This window comes from Cyrtonyx montezumae, unplaced genomic scaffold, assembly GCF_038088225.1.
Source record: "Cyrtonyx montezumae isolate F1298 unplaced genomic scaffold, pur_monq_1.0 scaffold_5, whole genome shotgun sequence".
Classification (NCBI taxonomy): domain Eukaryota; kingdom Metazoa; phylum Chordata; class Aves; order Galliformes; family Odontophoridae; genus Cyrtonyx; species Cyrtonyx montezumae.
The window spans coordinates 14352252-14374414 of record NW_027072056.1 but is presented as its reverse complement, the minus strand read 5'-3'; the positions used below and the strand labels follow the sequence as shown (position 1 = coordinate 14374414).

Here is a 22163-nt window from a genome sequence, read left to right as displayed (position 1 = left end):
AGAGAAAACAAACCCCCGAAGCACACGGACACAGCACAGCCTGCTTCCAAAATGAGCGAGCTCTATGCCCGTATGAAACAAGGAGGGCATGTTTTTTCTTCAAAAATAACTAAAACACGTTGAAAGCAAAAGTGGAACCGTGTCTGCTATCCCAGTGTTGAGGGCTGCTGAAATCTCAAGTCCGGCCGCTCGGTGATTCTGGTCCATAAGGCAGGCAGTTTTTCAACCTGCCCCAGCCCACAGCGAGCTCACCCCCTCCAGACAGAGCAGCACACTCTGGCCTGTGCTGTGCTCACTCTGCCATCCATCCGGCTCCTCCGGGCTCCTCCGCTGCATCTGCTGCCTCAGACACTGCTCTCCTTGGGACAGCTCGGTCAGGACTCGGAGCCGACTGCAGCTCCATGGCCATAAAGCTGCTGAGTGAGAAGCTGAGTGCACACAGCCTGTGTGCAGCATGGGTACGAGTTGCACACGCTGAACCCAGGCAGGATGAGGTGATGGGGCAGAAGGTGAACACACGCCTGGCACAGAGCACGGGACATCCATTCACACAACAAAAATGGCAGGCTGCAGAGTTCATGTCAATCTTAAAACTTTATTTCAAATTACCCATGGTTTCCTTTTATATTATTAACGTGCTAGAAGTTCACACTACTGGCAGAATACAGGCAATTTAAAATAAAGTGTACAATATCCAAACGTATTTATATTTAACAGACATAGAAATTATGGAATGTATTTACAGACGTACAGCATGGGATGAAGCCTTAAAACCCTTTATTAATTACACGTTTACACTGCTTTCAGAAATAACAAAATTAGATGGCTTTGTAAAACGTCACAATGTCTTTACAAAAGGATTTCTTAACGTCTAAATTCACCTTAGGAGTCCACTGTTCCTAAAACATTTTTTTTCTTCTAGTTTTTTGAAGGAACACTTATAGTCATAAAGGGATAAAGAGAACCATTTGCCACTGTGTCACGACTGAGAACAGCAGAGGAGTTCTCGGTGATGTGAAAAGTTCTCTGTGGTTTATTTCAGACACTCCACCAAAGTCCCCTCCTTCCCAAGGGGAAGAATCACATCAGTGCTTCAAGGGACTCCTTAGTGCCACTGCCACTCGGCTTTGGGTGTGCAGCGCAGTGCTCACCGGCGCTTGGGGAAGGACAGTGACACAATGGAGCTGGTGGATGAACACCAGCAAGCACGAAGTGCTCAGATGGATTCCTCCCTCATCCTCCAACACAAATGCCCCAGAAAGGAAAGGTAATTGCCTCTTAGCACAAAACAGCACTTTACACACTGCTTCTTCGAAACATTCTTTTCACTGGGCACAACAAAATTTGCACATAAACACACTAAAAAAAAATCCCACTGAGTCTGCAGAACAGAACTGTTTTTTGGTAAAACATTCAAATAAACCGTGCGATGAAACTTCGCGTTTGGATTTTTGTCCTGAACAAATCTGCTCAACATTCAGCGTCTGTCAGCACCAACACACGAGGCTGTGCAGCTTAAACCACCACGGCCACGAACACCTGAATGTGCCAGAGAGAGCTGCTGCTGCCTCTCACAGCCACTCATCTACCCCCCACACACTGCAGGTAGCACCGTGGCTGTCCCAAGCAGACAACAGCAGACGGCCATTTCTAGCAGCTCAGACTGCCCCCCTCCCAACCCATTAACTCCTGTGAAGTCGTATTAATGAAATGTCAAACTTCCACCAACCTGAACACTGTTACGTTTCACTGTAAGTGCTGGACGCTGGAGTAAAGCAAACAACACCCTCACAGCTCCGTGAAGGAACAGCTGTATTGAAACAAGAATCCCTGAACAGTCTATGAGTGCTAGTAAGAAGTGACACGCTCCTGTACGACCCAAACAACCTAATGTCAAAAACTAATAAGAATTCAGTGTCCTCCTCTTCCAAACTGCACGAGGGACAAACACACGAGAAACGTCTGTGCTATGCTGTGCTGTTTGCCACGAGTGGCAGAGCCTTCCAGGCCAACAAACTGCAGCAGAGGTTCCTGATGCTACGTAACCCTTCAAGAATTCCCAACAACCTCTGCAAGTGGAATTCTGTGAAACATAAAACCTGCTTGGGAGGAAAGCAGGCCTGCGTCGAGCCGCAAGTTATCGGCGTTTTCACTTCTTGCAGAGCTCAGGGCAACGTGCTACTTAGCATGAAAAGGTTTCTCTTTTCAGCTGTGCAGTTTTAAATACCTTCCACGTGATCTCTGTGACTTAAAATGCAATCAGCCAGCGCCAATAAGCAGCAACTGGAACTGTTGTGTGAAACAGTGATCCGACAGAAATCATGGGGAGTGCTGACACCGCCACATGGAGCAAACAGTAGTAACAAAGCTGCAAATCAAGAGGGGAAAAAGCAGCTAAGAGCTGTCTTTGTGAGTGCCCCCGTGGCAGGTTCACTGCAGCAAGAGCAGCTGTTAGCTTGCCATTTCCCACTCCTCTTCCTCCCTTTAGACCCCTGAAATCCTCTCGATGCATTGTGCCTCAGACACACCTCCAAGGCACGACACTGCTCAGACCCCACACAAGCTGTGTTAGTGAACGGAACTGGGTCAGACCTCACAAAAGAACCGCATGGGTGGAGAACCGCACTTTGCAAGGTCTTCCTTAGGGGGAAAAAAAAAATGTAATTGATCTGGTAGCGAGCCTGGCCTTGCTGCTGGGACAAGAGCACAGAGAGCTGCTCGTCTGTGCTTTGCAGGCCAACTTTCAAGTGTAATTCAAAACTTTCCTGCTGCCTCTCCTGTTCCTGTATGTTGAATTTCCATTTTTCATTCAAGAAAGGAAGAAACTAATGGCAGTTTGGTAAAACCAGTGCATCCCTCTATAGGAACACCCACGATCAAAGGCTTAAAGCCCTGCCAGGCCCACACACAGCAGCCACCTGCTGCTTTGACACTGTGCAGCCCACCTGTGGAAATTCAGTCGTTATGTTCCTAAAACACTACGTTTCTGAGCAGCAGTGAGCTCAGCAGCACTGGCTCCAGCCCCTCCCAAACGCATGACCTGGTCACAGTGGCATGGCAGGCCGTACTTTGCACTGCATACGTGATTCTCGACAACCACGTGACAAAACCACTGAGAAACCAAATGCATCCGCACATGGCCCGAGGGGGAGGTGGGAGGAGGTGGGAGACCCCCTGATCTTGCACCATTTTCCACAGACAGGTGTGCTGAAACCCAAACAGAACACAAACCCAGCAAGAACGCCACCGCCACTCACGGGATTTAAGCAGTTCTGGATCACTGTTTCTCACTGAGATGTTTCTTGTGGAGATTGCACGCGGCGTTTTTTTTCCTACACACCTTCAGTAATGAGGATACACCAACACAGGCAACAGCTGCACAAGGACTGACCCTGATATGAAACACTGTACTGGTTAAGATTGTGTTGCAATTTTTTTTTTGGCTTAATATACATATTTATAAAATGGAAAGGGATGTTGCTCTCTGGAGGCCAAGAAACATCCTCCCTCTGAATCCTGTGGAGAAGGAATGACATTTCATTCCCCCTGTGCCCACTGCAGCAACATCCTTTTATTTTCCTCTTTTTTCTTTTTTCTTTTTAAACGAATGAATTTCTGTAGGAACAGCCTTCCAAGCTGTACACCAATGTCTTCCATCTGCACGGTCAGTTCCTACAGCCAGCCCCCACAGCCTGCCACCGCAGCTCCCTGCCCTCCTCACCACCACAGCTCCCCTGCAGCAGGGGGCAAAATTCCCAATAATAAAAACGTTACTGGAATCTGTTGTGATCTCCAAAAAAAATGGAGAGATGAAGCAAAACATTCCTGTCAGGAATCATGGAAACTCGTTTCCTTACAACAGAGCTCTGCGTGTTTGGATGCACTGCACGGGCAGTAAAGTCTTGACGTCCTTCTGCTTAGCCAAGGTAACCCACAAGTCCTGGAGGTCTTTACACAGCAGACAAGTGGTGAAGCTGCTGCTGCTTTGGGGGTGCCAGCTCCAGGAGCGCCTGCACAGTCACAGCTACCTGTGTCAAACCTTTCTCTTCTAAAATATGGAGAGGCAAACATAATTGCTCCTGAATGGGGAACAAAACAAAGACAAAAACAAAATGGATGAAAAACACTCAACTGAAAAGGAAACCAAAATATGAAACGTAACAGACAGCTCTCTCTCTCTCTCTCTCACACACACACACACACACGCAGGTATGGCATGAAGCTGCTGCTTGTAAATAAGAGCAGTGACTACGTCTCCTCAAAGCAGGCGTTCCTGGGCTAATGGCCACGCTCATCCCGCAGCTGTCACGCAGAACAAATAGTGAGAATGTGAAGGACTGTGGGAGAACTGAGAAACAGCAGAATGCTTAATTGCTGCCCGTGTGGAAATGGCAGGCGCTTATGAAGTCAAACTCAGGCTGACTTAAGGAGAGGAAAGCTCCACTTCAACACAAAGTGCTGCCTCACTGCCTCCTTCCCAAAACACAACTGGCTTTTTCAGGGATGCAGCAAGCTTTGCTTTGGTACCAAATGCAAGCAAATCCCAACTTGGAAGCAGAAAAACAGCACTGTATGCCACGGATACACAGTGCAACAAGTCTAAGGGGAAAGGCCGTGCTTGAAAGCACTTCTCCCAACGAGGCACTGCCCATCTGAAGTCCTTCTGCCCGTATGGGTGATGTGGCCTTTGCTATGTAAATTCCTTTGGAGGGACAAAAAAGTAGAAAGCACCATCCGTTTTCTGAAATGGAAAAAAGGAAGAAAACTTGCTTCTGACTGAAATGCCTTTGGTAATAAATGTAGGAAATGTCATTTCTCCCATTCATGGCAATGAGAAATTAACAGCATGTCTGAAGACAAATACCGCTCCTACGTTACGTCTGAGTCACTACCGAAGGAGACCCCCACAGCAGCTTCTAAAATTGTCTGAAGAATAAGAGCAGTACACCAAGTGCAGAAAGGTTTCAAAGTGTTTATTAAGAGTTGTGCTATTCTCAGTCTCAGGTGGAGTCAAAGCCTCATCCTACAGCAGTGCTTGGCACAGGGGGGACACCCTCAGCCCACAGCAGTCACACAGGGACACGCGTGCCCAGCCGTCCTCTGTATCTTTAGAGAAATAGCCAAGCTGTGTTCTTCCTACAAAGCTAGAGATTCTTTGTCCACAAATTACTTCTGCAGCGCCCTGCATTTCTCCACTCTTTGCATCTTCACTGATTCTCCATACTAAAGAAATCCTTCAGCATCAATAATGGCAGCCAACGCTCCTCCCCCAAATCTCTGAGTGGAGAGGACCAACCCAGGCTGGCAGTGTGGTGGTGAGCCAGCCCATCCAGCTGCAATGCACTTCTCCTCCACAGCACTTCTTTTGAAACAGTGTGCTTTTTGAGAATATACTTGTCAACTGGAACAAATGTTTATTATCCTTTCCCCCCCCCCCCTTTTTGTAGGTGTGCAAATTGATAAGGGGAAAAGCTTTGGAAAGAATCCATACCACAGAGATAGCAGAACTTAAGAACGGGAAGGCACGGTTAGTGTAAGAGCCCTGGCAGCTTTTATCACAGTGTTCATTAGAAGAAGAAGATAAGGAACATAAGAACTGAGTTCATTTTAGTTCACACCAGTAAACAGTGCAAAAATAGCTTATTTAGAAACAACACCTCCTCACCAAAGGTCCCCTCTTTCCTCAGAAATATTTTGCTTGGACAGAACGTTCTGTGCCGCTCACAGTGTGGTCTGGGAAGAGGGCATCTGCTCCTCCACTGCTCCTTTGCTAAATACTCACTGTGTTACAAGAGCTTGTGTGATCCATGAACACGTAACACATTTTGACTGCCAGTGACCACATCTGCAGCCAAACTCCTGAGTATCTTAAATTGTGCTTCGCAGTTGTTGCCAGGTTAATGCAGGAGTGCTAACACCATTAACCAGGCCCCACGAGCCACTTACTGCATTTTCAGGTATGACAAACAGGTACTGAAGTCACATTCAGAACAGGACTGTCACCCAGCACTTACCTGTGCCTGACCTCTGATCACTGCTCCCTGAACCAGCCTACACTCTGAGGAGACATGGTCTTTTGCACGTGGCAGTGCCCTCAAGTCCTGAGGTGTCCCTGAGAAACACATTAAAGCACCGGGATGCTTTTCCAGAGGAGGGAAAAGCTGTGGAGCTGTGCAGAAGACTTCCTGAGATTTGTGTAACAGCACGGAGGGAGCTGAGCACGCAGCCAGGTCGTGTATTTCTGCAAATGTATGATACCAAAGTTTCTAAAAATAACTGGGTAGGAAGAAAAAGGGATGAAGCACGGATCAGGGCTCCCACAGTCAAGGGGCAACTCAGGAAATCTTTGTTAAGTTTTATCCAGAGCACAGCAAAATGCTTTGGCAATCCTATGGCATCTGAGAGAACCCAAACGATTTTTCCTTCCCTGCCAGAAATATTTTCTTTCAGAGCTGCTCAGAGAGTTCAGTTTCTCTGCAAATCTCCTCCTTGATCTGTTATGAAGCTCAAAAAGCTCAGGATTCATGGACAGCTATTTTGAAAACCCTGACTCATACATAAAACACGAGAATCCACAAACAGGAAAGTCAGATCCTCTCAGCAGCACGGATAAGGAGCTGGGTCCAAAAAAAACCCCCAAATCTTGTGGACAAAACCTATCAAGACCATGTTTCCTTAGACTGTGAGATCTCATCAAGGTCACTGACATTGAAAACGAATGCTTTGTGCTGTGTAACATCTCCTTCATCAGGTAATCCTGAAGCAATTTACAGGGGAATTGAGGCACCAAGTGACAACACAGCGTTCCTGTGCTACGCCAGCCCACAGCACACACCTACATGTCCCTGAACCTCAGCCCCCTGCTCCAGCCCACAGACAGCACCTCCTCCCCTGGCACTCCATCTCAACGTCACACAGTACATATAAACGTGAGTTATGTCACAGGTGGTTGTGTGGATGCACCGATGTGTTTACACACTGCATTTGTCACCTCTGTTACTTCTTCCCCCATAAGTGAGAAAGAGCACTTTGTACACGTGGTCTTGACAAAACCCCAAATCCTTTACTGAGAACTGGAGCGATGGAGGGAGGAAGCAGCACTGTCCCTCAGCTAGAAGAAAAAGACCCAGCGATAGAACATACAGAGTGTTAGCATCAGAGTACAGTAAAACACCACGAAGCCCCAGAGCTGAACAGAAAGGGAGACAAGACTGGATTCTTCTGAATCTGTTCCCAGGGAAAGAAGAGTCTCAACTGTTCTTTTAACGCTGAGGTTTAGCTGAAGAATGTCAGAAGGGGAACAAAGATTGTCCTGTCCAGAGTGTGTAAGCAGGAAGGGAAAACAGACAGAAAAAAAGGTCAGTCAGTTAGCCATAGCAACATACACTAAGCAGTCAGGCATCAGACATTTCAGATACATCCTACGTGCTCAAGAAGTGTAACACAGTCGGTTATTTTTCACAAAGAAACCTGTACAACTCCCATTTCAAAGAACACAGAGTGCAGATACACAGTGCTCAGAGAGAAGCCTGCAACCTACACAACTTACGCATGGAGCCACCTCAGTAGATAAAACAGAGCAGTTCACACACAGCTCAGTGAAAGCCATTTCTGCAGGGGAAACAGACTGCAGCCTTCTGAGATGCTTTAGGCACTGAGTGCTCATGCTCAGTCTCATATCATAATTAATGAAACCAGCTCAGGGGACTATTTTTGTGCAATTGATACTTGAACACAGTATTCTGTGGAAATATCTATTACAAATTAGAGTTTAATTATTACTAATTAGTTTCAGTGCTCCGTTAACTATCCCCACTGAGCATCACTTGCCTGCTGTACATGAATGAAATCTAGATGCACACACCAACGTGCTCAGCTGTTGGTTTGTTTTCATGCAGGAGCACTGACCAGCAACGTTCAGTGGAAATGCTGTTTCACTACGATGCCTGTAATTGCATTTTCTAGAAGTAACCTTTTATGTAAAGTAGCATTCCTCTAAGAAGGTATTTCTGCACAGATCCATACTTCCAGAAAGCCCTTCATTTTTGTAATTAGAATTTAAATGAAAAGAAATAGCTGCAGGCATCTTCTCAGCAAAAATACACGAGGCTGCCACACCGTTCTTTCATACTGATATCTTACCTTCTCATCTCAGTAGACATGTAATGTAGACATGTGAGAGCAGCTTCAGAATTCAGCTGGGGATATTTCAGTAAGTTTCCCCAGAGACATTCTCCTTGAACTCTTTCACATTAAAGCAGGAGAAATGAGAAAAACAAGAGGCTCCTAGGCAGAAGGTGCAGTTCATGGAGTACAGGCCTACAGGAGACTCTGTGCCCCAGCACTGCTCTCCTTTTGTTTTTAAATGTGTGTCATTTCAGTGATCAGCTTTGTACTCTAACCCCATAAAAATTACATCTCTGTGTGGAAGGCAGCTGTAAATAGGGAGGCTGCAATGGGACTGAACCATTTTCCCCCCCAGAAGGATTTTATACTGTACAGTCCCTGCTGGGAGTCACAGGCTCGTTTCTGAGGGGACTAAAATATCTCATGATCTCAAAACGCTAACGATCATTTATACCTTCCTACCTTATTCCAGTGCCATTCAGCAGTGAGTCATGTGAAACTGCTGGGCAGCTCAATAAATACGCTATCCTAAAATCCCAATGGCTCAAATGCCTTTGTGTGGAGCTATCAGAAATACTGTGTGACTGAATGGAGAGCTCTGCTTTTAGGGAGAGCAGGGAAATGAGTCACTGGGTCTACTTCTCCCTTTCACAATACATAAAAAGGAAAACAGCACCTACACAGAAACATCAGTACTTCTCTGTGTGAGAAACCAATCAAATTGATGCAGTAGAAGAAAAATAAAGAAAAATGCAAAATATCCAGACCATTTGTACTGAGGCAGCTGCTGAGTAAGTCAAAGCGGAAAGGACACGACAGCATAGAAACACGGTAACAGGACTCATTTCAGAAGGGAGAAAGAAAACCAGAGGTTAGAGTTCTACCACTGGCACATAACAGCAAGAATGAGGGGCTATGCAAAGGCAGCTATGGTCAGAGAAGGGCCAATAATAGTGAGACTTCTTGGCAACACAGCACAGATGTTCACACAAGAGGATTATTCTGAAGGAACATCAAATGCTTTGGAATTAGTTACACATGCAAAACATCATCCCGATTTTATCCCACTTTTAAGCTGCCAAATTATCTAATACTGAGAAAACTGAACTGTCTCTGTCATGTACCTTGCAGTTCTAAAGACAGGCTCAAGCTGCACCCAGCTGTTAGGAGCTTAAGGCACAGCAGTCAGCGAATCAGACCTCTGACAGATAACCTACGCCCAATTTCCTTTTCCTGTGGAAGTCTTACCTACGCAGTGAGGCGTACCTCACACGTGAGCCTTCTAAACTGTTCAGCACCTGATTTTCATCAAACGTTTCAAGGAATGGCTTGGTTTCCTTTTGTTTTTTTTCCTCCTGACCATCTACAAAACCACACCTGCAGCACAACAGTGTACCTGGGGCACTCCGATCCTTCGGCAAGCTTCCAAGAAGTTCTCCACATTCCGTCTGCATTTCGCCATTGTAAGTTTGGGCTGCAAAAGAAGCAGGCACAGGGTTCTTAATTGGAAGGATTTTAATTTTAATCAAACTCTCAATAAATCTCTTTGCCAAGAAAACCCACACCGCAATGAGTGGATAATTCAAACCAGGCTCTGCTGCAGTTTGCTTTACAAAGTTTCAAGCTTACTGAAAAGCTACTTTGTGAGTGCTGGGTGATTTTTAAGGGGACAACTGTGACCTGTGCTGTATTGGTATACGAAGTGTTAGATAACACAGGCTGACAGTTCCAGTGACTGCAATGTGATCATTTAAAAACACATTTTGAATGAAGCATACATACACAGCACCTGTGCTGTGATTTCAGTGCTATTTAATGATATGAAGCGATCTGGAGTCCGTTCTGGATCACTACATTAAATAATACTTAAAATCTTGTTTCATTAAGAAAGAGATAAAAAATGAAGGCTAGATGAAACCAGAAGATCACGGAATGAAACTGGAACTGAGACTTGCTGCATACAAGCTTCTTGCAGATGAATTCACTGGCACTCTTCAAGTTAAGACTTTTTCTGCGCAGTTGGCTTTCTCACCTCTACACAGACACAGCACTGCACAGGCTCTGTCTTGTTTCTATTCCTGAAGCTTATTCTTTTCTGATTAAAGAGACACAAGCTTCCTGTCCCTTCGTACAAGCTGCCCACAGTCTGTGCAGCAGCAGCCTCTGCGAGTTCAATGTTTTTCCTGCAGAGGGGAGAAGAGCAGACTGGTGGGGCTCTTCCTCTGCACCCTCAGTCTGCCACATTCCCCCACTAAGTAAGCAGGTTAAAGGCTACTGCTGACTTCTTTCTCCTGCAGGACGAAGGGAGCACAAAGATCACATTGTGTCTGAGGAAAGACACGATGCCTCTTCTGCTGCTGGAGCCGTCCAGCTACTGGCTGCCTCTTCCCTGAGATTTATGACAAAGCCACGATTTAACTTGTAACACAGAATATTCAGCAGCACATAAAACCAGGCCATTGAGAAGATATTCCTGACGACACAAGTCTTGTGAATAGCAGCTGTCTGCATTTCTCTCAACGATTCCACAATCTGCCTGAAACGCTGGCGTGTCCTGCTCAACTGTTCCCAAAATAATGAAGACATCTCCTTGTTCACAGAGCTCGGAGCAGGAGGAACCACAATGATACAGTGTGCAGCCCTGCAAGTGCCAGTGCAAATTCCAACCAACGCAAGGTCTGACTCCAGAATAAGGAGCAGCAAACAACAAGCTTGTTTCGAATTCTTCCTGCAGGAAAAGACTTTTTCCCCCTATTTATATACTTGTAAGATAACATGAAGGTGCACAACAAGCAGTTTGTCTCTCTGCTGTACTTTCAAGCAGCTGGTCCTAAACGTTTTCGCTGAACTTTTTGACTGCCACAGATGTTTTGTTGCTGTTGACAGATGAGGTAAACAATTTGTCACTGTGTCACAGCTCTTGATCTCGCTTTATTTCAGTGCTCTCCATACACAATACAGAATAATGCACCTAATAACGTATTACCTTCACTGCCCCGCAAAAACACAGCAGTTAGGTAAGAGAAACAAGTTCCTCACTTGTCAAACTTCTCTGTGCACTTCTTTCCTTGCTCTGAACAGCCCCCAGATAAAACAAACTTTTTTTTCCCCCCCTGTTATCACAAAGGTATGACTGGATTTATTTTGTTCCAGGAGATGGTGCTCTCCAAGCACACACAAACACAGCTCAAGTGTGCTCTGCTGGAATTCCTGAGTGCAGAAACGTGTAGTGCTGTGATATGGACACGGAAATCAATTTGGCTTCTCTGCTTGCTCTTGCTGCTCTGTGCAGTGGGATCCCAAATAATGTAGAGATGTCATCGTTACATACTTACAACAGCAGGGGAGGGGACGTGGATGCTGGGAACAGAGCGAGGACGCACGTGGTTAGCCAGGTGGCACAGCACGACGCCGTCGGTGAGGGCTGCTCCGAGATCACTGGGCAACGACACCTTCAACCGTGACTCAATATTCTGTGGAAAATGAACATGGACACAAGAAGTGAGTGCTGCTTTCCTCGCACTGTTTCATTCTGCAGAGCATTTTGTAAGAGCAGAAGCATTTGCATTCCAACTCTCTGATCACACTCCGGACAGTCTGGAGTACAGGTTCTGAACTGTGCTGGGCCAGAGCTGAACACAATCTGGGAGCACTCGAGTTCAGTTACAAAGTTTTCTGTGCACAGCATGGGGGGACTAATACAATCATTCTTCAAAAATAACAGGAATCAGGGTCTAAGAACAGTACAGAATCCTTCACACTCTCAGCAAGTGGCTCTGCAAGGGGAAGTGAAAGTAGTTGTCAGCTGGAGGACAATACAGCTTACGAGAGTCTCAGTAAAGAGAAACAGACTTTTACTTAGTGTCGTTTTAAAAAATGATGTAGTTAACATGTGCTTAAGAGATGAACACAAATTCAAATCAGATTCTACTTCAAATGCTGTGCAAATTTCACCAAGTTGTTATGTTCTATCTAAAATTTTAAGTACATAAAAAAAGATTTAAGCTTACATAGGAAGCAGAACAAGAGAGACTGTGCATGTAAAGCATTCTGAGATAAGAGATGAAAGGCTCTACAAACACTGAGTTTTGTTTCATTTTACTTAAGAGAGCTTTCTCCTTTTAGAGAAAGCAGGTTGTCCTGGCTCTTAAAATTTGCAGAGAAAGAACCCTCTGTCCCTCTGGGATGCTTATGGCTTTCAGAATCAGCTTTAAGAAAGAGGAATTCTTATTTACCAAGAAGGCTCAAAGCATTACAGCACTTCAAGGAATCCCTTCACAGACAGCATAATGCCCTGTGCCTTATTCAATATTTGCCATTGTCATGGGCACAAACCAGGGCCTACTGGCCCTCAACAAACAAGAAGCCTGAATATATACTTTGGCCACAGATATTCTACAACTAACTAAGGATAAAGTGAGAGTCACAAGGTACACAAGGAAAGCACTGCCTCTGCGTGCCACTTGATTGTCCATGGGCTTCATAGCAAAGGTGAATTTTTACAAAGAGATTAAAAGGGGGACACTGAGGGAGCTTCCCAGGGAGCTCCCTGCACGTATGAAGGGTAATAAGGAGGAAAGCACGCATTCATTTTAAAAGCAAAGATCACCGCACAGTCAGAAGCAGGAGTTAGGGCCGCGTATTTCACAGCAGTTGAAACAAACCTTATCCACAATAAAGAAGTAACCACCACTGCATCCATCTGAAAGCAACACTCAGACTGCACAGTGCCATTTAATTCCAGTTGACTCCTCATCATAATTGGTTCAGCAAAATCCATCCAAACCACAAGGGCAGCTTCAACGTGATGGCACACAGCACATTTACTGAGAGCTTCACGCCAGCTTTTGTCAGCACTCACCTTGCGTAGCTGCTCTATCAGCTCCAGCTCCTCCTCACGCTGCTTGGAGTGCTGCCTAACTCGAGTGTCTGCAGAGTCATCAGCAGGAGACAAGGCACGGGTAGAGGATGATGCAACCACTAAAAAAACAGCACGAAGGAAAGAGAAATCAGTAAGTATGGTTGGGCTGACTGCCCTAGGCTGCTGCATTACACATGTACAGTGTTCCAGAACAGGCACAGGGCATTGCTTTTCTCAAATCTGCTTCTTGAATAAGCCTATTAACCCATCAAACTAACGACCTGCTCACCCAAATGAGCTGTTTCCTAACACATCTTCTTTTCCATTTAGATTTTGTTGTTTCTGTTGGCAATTAATCATTCACAAGAACAGATGAAGTATAAGGAGTTCAGCCTTTCTACAGACTTTGCAATTCTGTCATATGCTGCTATGTATAGTGCAAAATCCACCAAGATGCTTTTATAAACTGTCAAAGGCTTGTGTGGCATTTCCTTGCTATCTTTTTAGGCTCGAGGACAAGGACCAGGAAGAACACTTTCCCACATTTTCACAAATACCACAGTGGTTCACAAGGTATTTATGATGCCACGTGTTTACCAATGGAACCCCAAAGTTAGTTTGATGGTAACGACCTGAAGTAACAGAACAGTGCAAAACCTAGGAATGCAGGTGTTAATACAAGCTAATTTCTGAGTTACATAACCTACCTTTGTTTGCTTCATCCCTGACAGCTGCTCGGAAAAGGAAACTCTCGGGTCGCTGGGAAGGGTTTCTATAGGAAGGCAGGGCTGCATGACCAGGATGTGGAGGGGAAAGGTGGACTAAACAAATGCAGGAAGGCACAGGAAAGGAAACGAGGAAGAAGGAAACTGTTAGAGTTTAAATAGGAAATGGGTTCAGCAATGTGGTAATTAAAACGAACAAAATCAAATGTAATATAATGACAAACTAAATTACATGCATGCATGATAAAAGCACAGGGCAGGAAAAGGCACTTTCAAGGGCACTTGCCATGCAAAGCACATTCCACATACCACCTCCAACAACTGTTCTGACTGTTGCTGAATGGATGTGTGGGCCAAAGCCTCCGCTCTCCCTGAGGACACTCCGCAGCCCTGCTGCCTCTCCCCTCTTGTGTTTTCAAGGAAACCCAAATAACCAGGAAAGCACTCGAGCACAGCAGTGCCACATTTGGAGATGAGATCGGTGCTCCCTTCTCCTCAAAGCACAGATGTGCAGGCAGATACTTTATTTTTTCAGAACCCTTGTCTCCTTTCCCTGTTACCTGTCTGAGTGGTAGGTGAGCCAGGAGAGATGGTGGATCTGTCATCACTCTGTAGACAAAAAAGTAGAAGAGTATAAACGGTCCTAATCTGGAAAAAGCTCTGAGTACATTTTTATTATTTGCTGAGTTGGATAAAAGGCACCATCCATCTAAGCACATTTCAGAAGGAAAAGCCAGGTGTGCAAAACATAACATGTTGCTCCCCAAGTCTCATCTCTACAGAAAGCAGCCGAACTTGCTTTCTGTTTTGCAGAAATGCCACAACTCCACAACTACTCATTGCTGAGGAAGAAGTGATGAAGCAGCACTGACAGTGCCATGCTGCCTTTGTTCACTCTTCCTTCTCACCAAGACGTTGAGTATTCTTTGCAGAGGGGACACAGCAAAAACAGCTGATTAAAAAACATGCAGAACTTGCACCACAGCAACACGGATAGGAATGCACAGCCCCTCTGACACCTTGAAATTGAAAAAGTCCTGTTCACTGAATATCACTTTCCTGAGTGAAATACAGTGCAGTTTTACTATAGTGCTTAACACAGACCAACTTCTTGTGATGAATGCACTCAGAATAGCAGTTGCCACAAAAGTATAGGATACCTATACTCACTGGAAAAACAAGCCAGTAAAGAATATAACAGAAGTACTTTATCATAAACTCAACTTTGCTAAGAGAAAATCATCTTGTAAATAGAAAGCAACATCAAAGGCAACGAGGAGCCCCTCGGAGCACACGGGTTACCATGCTTTCTAGCCCAGACACAGCCTAAAGCTAAGATGAGGTAATATCTACTACAATTTAATCAGGAAAATCCGAATCATGCCCTACCTGAACTTTTGACTGGAAGCTGACATACCCACACCTGTTAAAACACATGTGTGGATCCAAGGTTTTTGTTGGTTTTATTGGTGAATGATAATAGCAAGAGATACCTTGACAGCACTGAAAGCAGAGGCATTAGGCAGGGCAGCAGCACAGCTTTCTTGATTCAACCCTGAGCGCGACTGAGTACAGAAAGAAGGCAGCAGCAGTGTTAGCAAGCAGCTGGCAGGGCACGTGCACAGGTGGGACTGAGCAGCCAAGTTAGAAAGGAGGAGGTGCCCACGGTTATGTTATCCAACACTTAAGATGCAAAAGACAGGCACAACAGACATTTACTCTTCAAACTGTGGTTAGAGCTTTCCTACTCTCCTGAACTTTCTGGCTAATAAGCTTGGGAAGTGAAATTTTCCTTTCCATGCACAACAGAGTGAAATCAGGAGCAAAACTGAACAACAAACAGGTTAAGAACTTCCTAAAGAAACATCTCAAGTAACATCAGACTCTCATTCCAAAAGGATAACGTGCCCTGTAACAGTTCCTCCAGAGCCACTACTCTAAATAAATGCTTTCCTTTTTAGTGTCTCAAGTATGATAAGCATTTGTAGTAAGTTAACTTAGCAACTTAGTAAAATCAAAGATACTCAGATTGAATGGGCTAAAGAACACACATCTGTTCTGCCAGCAATATCTAAAGCTGATCTGTGTGAATTACACCCAGAGGAGATGTTACACACAGGGCAAGCCTTACACAAACACCTCCATGCCCCATGCAGAGGTAGCAGCTGATCCTCGGAACAGCCTCCTCTTTGCAGCAGTGCAGAGCTAACCTTTTTTGCTTTTGTTGTTTGCTTTACAAGTTTCAAGATATTGTTTCAGCAAACAACATCAGCTAGTATAGCGAAGAAAAACAAGCAGTGGTGGTCTGCAATTTTAATACAACTTCATTCCTGTACAAAAAGAGCAAGACAACCTTGACACAGACTAACGAGCAGCAGTCACAATCCACAAACCCAGCAGTGGGCAAAGAGGGGGGAACACAGCACACACAGGGTAAGAGAAGCACAACAGCAACACAGCGCATGCTCTTCACCTGTTTGCGAGTCCCTGGCCTTCTCTTAATGGTATTGGTGTTATTGTCAATCTCAAATACAGAGAGAGGCTCAAAGCCATTCTGTCAGGGACAGCGAGGAAAGAAAGGGAAGGAAGAGAGGAAGAAGTGAGGCAAAGAACTGGAAGAGAAGGTAGCTGTGATACAAGGAGAATCAGGGTGCTGCAATTCAGACTTGCACACTACTGCACGCGCTGCTCTTCATTTCTACGTCTAGCACTGAAGTTAGAGAAATCTCCCCAGCCAGAAACAACTTTAGATACAGGGAATGCCAAAACACAGCCCAACTATGTCTCTTTTACTAACTAAAAATATGGCTATTTCACATCAATTTGATTGTCAGTTGTCTGAGCATACAAAGGAATGCCAACTGTCTGAGAGGGCACAAGTTGCATCAATCACATCATGTTTACTTTACTCATGCTGTTATTAATTGTAGCACACTGGTGCCCGAAAGCCTTAACTTAAAATGTTTCACAGATCCCATGTGTTAACTGTGGTGATGGTCCCAGACCACACCGAAGGCAGCCTGGCGACATGAGTGTTACATGAAGAGTCACAGCAGCTGCCTGATGCCCACTGGAAAGAAGCGATCAGAGCAACGTGTGCAACACAAACACACTTCAATACGTGATAAATGGCAACACACAAGGGGACCAAAAGAAAAGCAAATGAGATTTAAAAAGGAAAACCACAACTTAAATTTGTCTTCTAGGAATTTTTCTGTTCAAGAGGTAACAACGCCTCTTGAAGAAGGAAGAAGCCAAATGAAGGAGATTGCATTCTAAGTAACCATTAACTTTCTGTGGCATTTTTTTAATGATTTTCATTACTTTGAGCTGAATGCATCAGTAGGAGCAAAATAAAAGCAACTGGTTGCTCAGTTTATAGAGCTCTGGCATAAGGATGGAAACGTTGAACAGATCTTTTATAATATCTTTGTGTGCCCTTTTCCTCTTTTGCCACGAAGTGTTACTCCCACACCTTGAACCTGGAACAATTAGTGGAAAATCCAATAGCCAGTATACAGCTGCATTTGTGTGCAGTGTTTAGGCAAAGAAAATGATAAAGAAGAAACCACGTAAATAGAAAAAGTGTACTGAACTGTCATTAGCAAATGGTGTTTTAATATGAATGCCCCTGTGCTTCACTGAAGGAAAAGAACGCCCTCAGAACTTGGAGCTAGCTCAATGCCAAACCCCTAAGAACAGAGGAAACGTCCAAGGAAATGCAACAGAATTAAAAAAGGTAAAAGTAATTTCAACTCTTACAACAGACTTCTGTTTTTTAAGCAAACTAGTGATCGACTCCTTGTTGTTAGACAAGTTTTTGCCACACAAAATACATCAGTGAAAAAAAACAAAACACTGCAGAGCTGTGAGCTATAGCCAGAGCTGCACGTCCCAGTTACAGTAACCACTACATGCAGCTGTCCTGGCATCTGTCATCATTAGACACAGTATGCATTTCCACTGCAGCACACATCTGCAGATCACACTTCAGTAGTTCAGAAAACCAGCGTTTCATACACTGAAAGCACGATGGGCAGGATGCAGGACTTAGTGCTGCTGAAAAAGAGCAAGAAATCACAAGAAAATTTAATACAGAAATGATTGTTATCAAACGGAGTCCAAACTTTCCCTGCCAGCCTGGCCACTTCTTCCCCCCAACCCCTTTTTAGTGCAAAGATTTAACCTGATAAAGAGAAACAAAAGAAAGCACTGTGGATGGAAGTCCAGCAAACTGACTGCTAACAGCTCCAAGTGTGCAATCTAAAATCCAGTACATCAATTTACAGTAAAAACCACGGGATGACACTAACAAATAAAAAGTGTCCTTAAAATGGATCATCTTTGAAACACACTCTAAAGAAGAATTCACTGTCAACAGTATATCAGCACTTCACAAAACCCACTGTTTGCTCTCCTGGCTCTTACAGCCCACACAATGTGCTTTTCTACAGAGATCACAGTCAGCTCATCTGCATAGACATGCATGCATGGTCACAACCACCACAACACATTCCTTTCATAGCGAGCCTTCTTCTGCCCCCTCACAGTGCTCAGCATGTGACAGCACAACACCAACACGTTTGAATGAAGACACAGTAAACATTCTGACCAACACGTTTTGAAAGAGATGTATTCTGAGAGCACTGCCCATAGGAAATGTAGGCAGGTAATGGGGATGCACATGAGTTAAGAACATAAATCCCAGGCATGCAGTCATGCAACAGCAGGCAAATCAAGTGTATCTCCCTTCTACAGACAAGGATTGTGGCATTAATTATATTCTTTAATTATGCTACGTCACTAAAATGCCATAAAAGAAGAAATAGCATAAAACATGACGTAGATACGAAGGTTTTTTTTACTTTTGCTGGTGTTCAAAATAGGTAATTAAGACATCTTCATCGATAAACCGCAGCAGAGTATGAGGAATATTTCAGGCTTTGAGCATTTCTGCACACAGCAGTATTTCCCTTTGCTGTGCTACGGTTCCCAGGACACCAAAGCATGCTGCAAAGCTCAAGCAGGAGGCTGTATCCTAAGCACTGAGTTGCCCATTTGACATGAAGAGCTCACCAATTAGGGAGCAAACTGAACAGAGGAAGAATCAAACTGTAACTACCGGAGATCAGTTTTGAGTTGCTCTTCATTAGCAGTAATTTCCTTATGCTCTCAGTAAGTGCTGAGCTTTAATTATTTGGCAGGAAAACTGTACTATTAAGAAATGGCTGACAGTAAAATATCAACACACTCAAATGAAGTCCTTCTCAAAGAAGAGCTCATGTTTTATGCTATTTAGATTAGATCGGAAAGAGTTGGTCTAATGTGATCGACCATAACACGTTATTTTGATGCTCTAGGATCTGCCACAGAAAAAGGCTGTTGCGTGCAGGATCTTACCACTAACAAGGCACTATCATCAGTATGCTGAGACCTTCTGGATGGAAAGGGACACTGGGAGGTGGGAGAGATGGAGCAATGTCAGAAACAAACAGAATGACACAGCAGTGAACAGACAGACATTCTGGAACACGTGCTGCTTGTGAGGCATCGTCTCTACAGTTCCACACAGTACTCAAAAAGCATAGGAATAAACAGCCACATGGCCCATGAATTACAGGATATTCATATCAGGAATCAATTATTCTGCTCTCTGTGCTGTCTCAAGCACATACAGTCAACCATGCATGCACAGTTTTGACTGTGGGAGAACAAAGGACCCTTTAAAAGAGTAAATTCAGAACAAAAGAACATTAAAAAGGAAAAAGAGCAAAAACTTTTTCAGACATCCCACATTTTGGTGATTTCCAAAGAAAAAAAATAAGATGAAAAATGCTTCTAAAGAGATAATTACTTGCATTATGCTATTAAAGGTTTTGATCTGATTAACACTGCCGTGTGAATTAATTTCCCCCATGTCAGAGGGGATGGCAAGTGGTGGAAGAGTATTTATTACTCTGAAACATGATGCACACAGTGAGCAGATGTCACTGGCTCAGGTCTGTATATTTTAAAACACCGAGCTCTGTGTGATTTTTTGTCCCCTTTTTATTGCCTTTGACTATGAAATGGTATTAAAAGAAAGTTCTTTTCTTTTGTCTTGAATAAGCAGACAGACCTCAAAATAAAAACAGCTGATCTTTCTGGGCTAACAGGCAATACAACAGGCAAATGGGAGGAAACTGATGGACGGATGAGAAACGAGTGCACCACAAAAACCTGCTTGAACACTCCCATTTGAAAGTGAACTGTATTGCTTCCAAGCAGCATCTTGAAAGGGAACGTGAAATCTATTTTCTGTACAGAACATAGAAAACATACAAGAAAACAAAACACTCAGACACACAATCTACACAAACAGAAGGAAATATTAAACTCATCTGTAAGGGGAGGTGTGTGCCTGGGGTGCCAAGCAAGGGCTTATCAAATGTGAATATACTGAGCTATAACCCAGTCCTGAAGGGTTCCCCACAATCAGGAAAACCTCTGATTTCTGAGATAGCTTTTTTTCCCCAGGAGAAAAGTAATGCTCTCACTGGAGTCTTACCTCACTATCCAGAGGACTTTGCTTCTGAGGACTTAAGGATGCTTTTTGCTATAGAGAAAAAGAAAAAAAACAAAAGACCAATTTAAAACAATGAGAGAGAAACAAAAGCTCTGAATTATACAGTATAATTTAGAAGTACTTTAAAACAGAAATAGTCCTATTTTTAAATAAAACATGCAGCAGGCTGATTTCAAGTTTCCACAGAGCTGAAACTTCACTAATATTATTAGTCAAAAATCAGCCTTTATACTGTATGAAAACAAAAACCCCAAATTGCTTTTGCATCTTGAAGAGGCGTAAGAGACCCAAAATATAACCCAAGGGAGGAATTCAATTGCTGAGAACAAAGTTCTCATGAATAACAAAGGCATGAGAAGAAAAAAAAGAAAAGAAGGCTCTCAATGAAGATGCATTTTGTTTTTAACTGGAAGACTGAGCTGATTTTCTTTAATAATTAAAAATATTAAGAAACACATCTAGTCGTGTTAGTGGAAAGCCTGGTGCACAGGCAGCTGAAGCCCTAGCTGTTTCTTCATTTGCTTTATAAAATACCATGTGTGCCCATGAGTGCAGCATGCAAGCATTAATGACCATGGCAATTCATTTTCATTAGGAGCAGAAAAGACACAGGTTTGGAATCAACTCGGGACTAAAGGAAGGCACCTTAACAAAGTCGAGAACAGCTTCTCTCTGGATCTGCTTTGTTCTCATCCTTTCCTCCTCGTACTGCAGTGCTGCCAGCTGTGCCTCCCGACGGGTACGCTCGATGTGCCTGCGGTGCAGATCCGGATCTGTACTGGGCACCTGGAACAAAACAGTGCACTGTGCTGTTCAGACAGAGCTACAGTGGGTAAGGCAGATGAGCACCAGTCTGTGTCTTATGGCTAGGTGAAGTTTGGTTCTGGATCAGACTTAGCCAAAAGAGTAAGATGGAAAAGCTGGATGCGTTACCTGGCTCTGGTGACTTGACAGAGAGAGAAAGTAAGGTGAATCAGCCGGGGGTCTGCCAAATGGAAAAAGAGAAAGTATACTTTTAATCTCAAATTAAAATAATAAAATCATATATGAGTTGTCAGTGATGCACAAGTATCTTATTAACTCTGTAAGACTAACTCCTTACTAAGATGTTAAACAGCTGCAGTAACCATTTCATTACTTCATGACTGACTCCGTGCAGTCATTTCTAGCTCTTCTCCTGAACTGTATTAAAATGATTCTGCAGCTCAAGATGTATCAGTGGCTTTGTTCATTTGGCTCACTGCACTGTGATATCCAGTACCTAACACTCATTTCTCCAGGAGCTGATTAAGTAACTGATCCAGGAGCTCTACAAATGATCCTCATACAGAGGAACAACTGGCTACTATGGTCAGCGAAAATAATAAAAAAAATATTTAGTAAGAGCTACACATTTCTTCTCCCTACCTCTCTGTCCTGTCCACATAACTCCTTAATACTTGGTGATGCTCTCTGTCCTGCATCAAATTTAGAGTTTCAGGTCTTTGCAATTCATCAGTGTCCCTGCAGGTAAACACCAGGTGGAAGGGGGATTGGCCACTGATGCATAAACACTACTGTCAGACAAATCCTTCTCCAGATTACAGCTGTTGGTAAAACTAATTGCTGAGACACTTAACTTCACACAACCACACAGGTGAAATTTAAGACAACTAAAGAAACGCTGTGATACCAAGTTAGGTCACAGCTACAGCATATCATACTTTAATAGATGTAATTTCCTTAATTATCAGAATGATTTCAAAACACAGGAAGTTTCAATCTCTCTTGATATTACATACTGGAGATTACAGGCCTTTCTGTTTCTGGAAAGAACAGCACTCAGGGTTCAACAAGGTGCCAGGAAGCATACTTAGAGCAGAGCGCACTCAGCAGTGCTGTATCA

The 22163-nt window shown here is 44.0% G+C and overlaps 1 protein-coding gene across 9 annotated transcripts in view; it reads right to left on the bottom strand.

The window, feature by feature from the left end:
* Nucleotides 1-3717: 3717 nt before the first annotated feature.
* The window catches only part of LRCH3 (leucine rich repeats and calponin homology domain containing 3), a 47195-nt gene continuing 28749 nt past the window's right edge, over nt 3718-22163 (bottom strand). For 2 of the 9 annotated variants that reach the window (XM_065748003.1, XM_065748005.1), the window contains exons 11-20: nt 21212-21263; nt 20924-21064; nt 20261-20308; nt 19114-19167; nt 14274-14322; nt 13696-13809; nt 12989-13107; nt 11463-11600; nt 9524-9601; nt 3718-4079 (exon numbers count right to left, since the gene is read on the bottom strand). In XM_065748003.1, the coding sequence (XP_065604075.1) occupies nt 3951-4079; nt 9524-9601; nt 11463-11600; nt 12989-13107; nt 13696-13809; nt 14274-14322; nt 19114-19167; nt 20261-20308; nt 20924-21064; nt 21212-21263 (922 nt within the window). In that variant the 3' untranslated portion in view covers nt 3718-3950. Of the gene's footprint in view, nt 4080-6824; nt 7313-9523; nt 9602-11462; nt 11601-12988; nt 13108-13695; nt 13810-14273; nt 14323-15206; nt 15279-16186; nt 16268-19113; nt 19168-20260; nt 20309-20923; nt 21065-21211; nt 21264-22163 lie in introns of those variants that run through there. The other 7 variants (XM_065748008.1, XM_065748009.1, XM_065748010.1 and 4 more) reach the window with 7 other exon arrangements.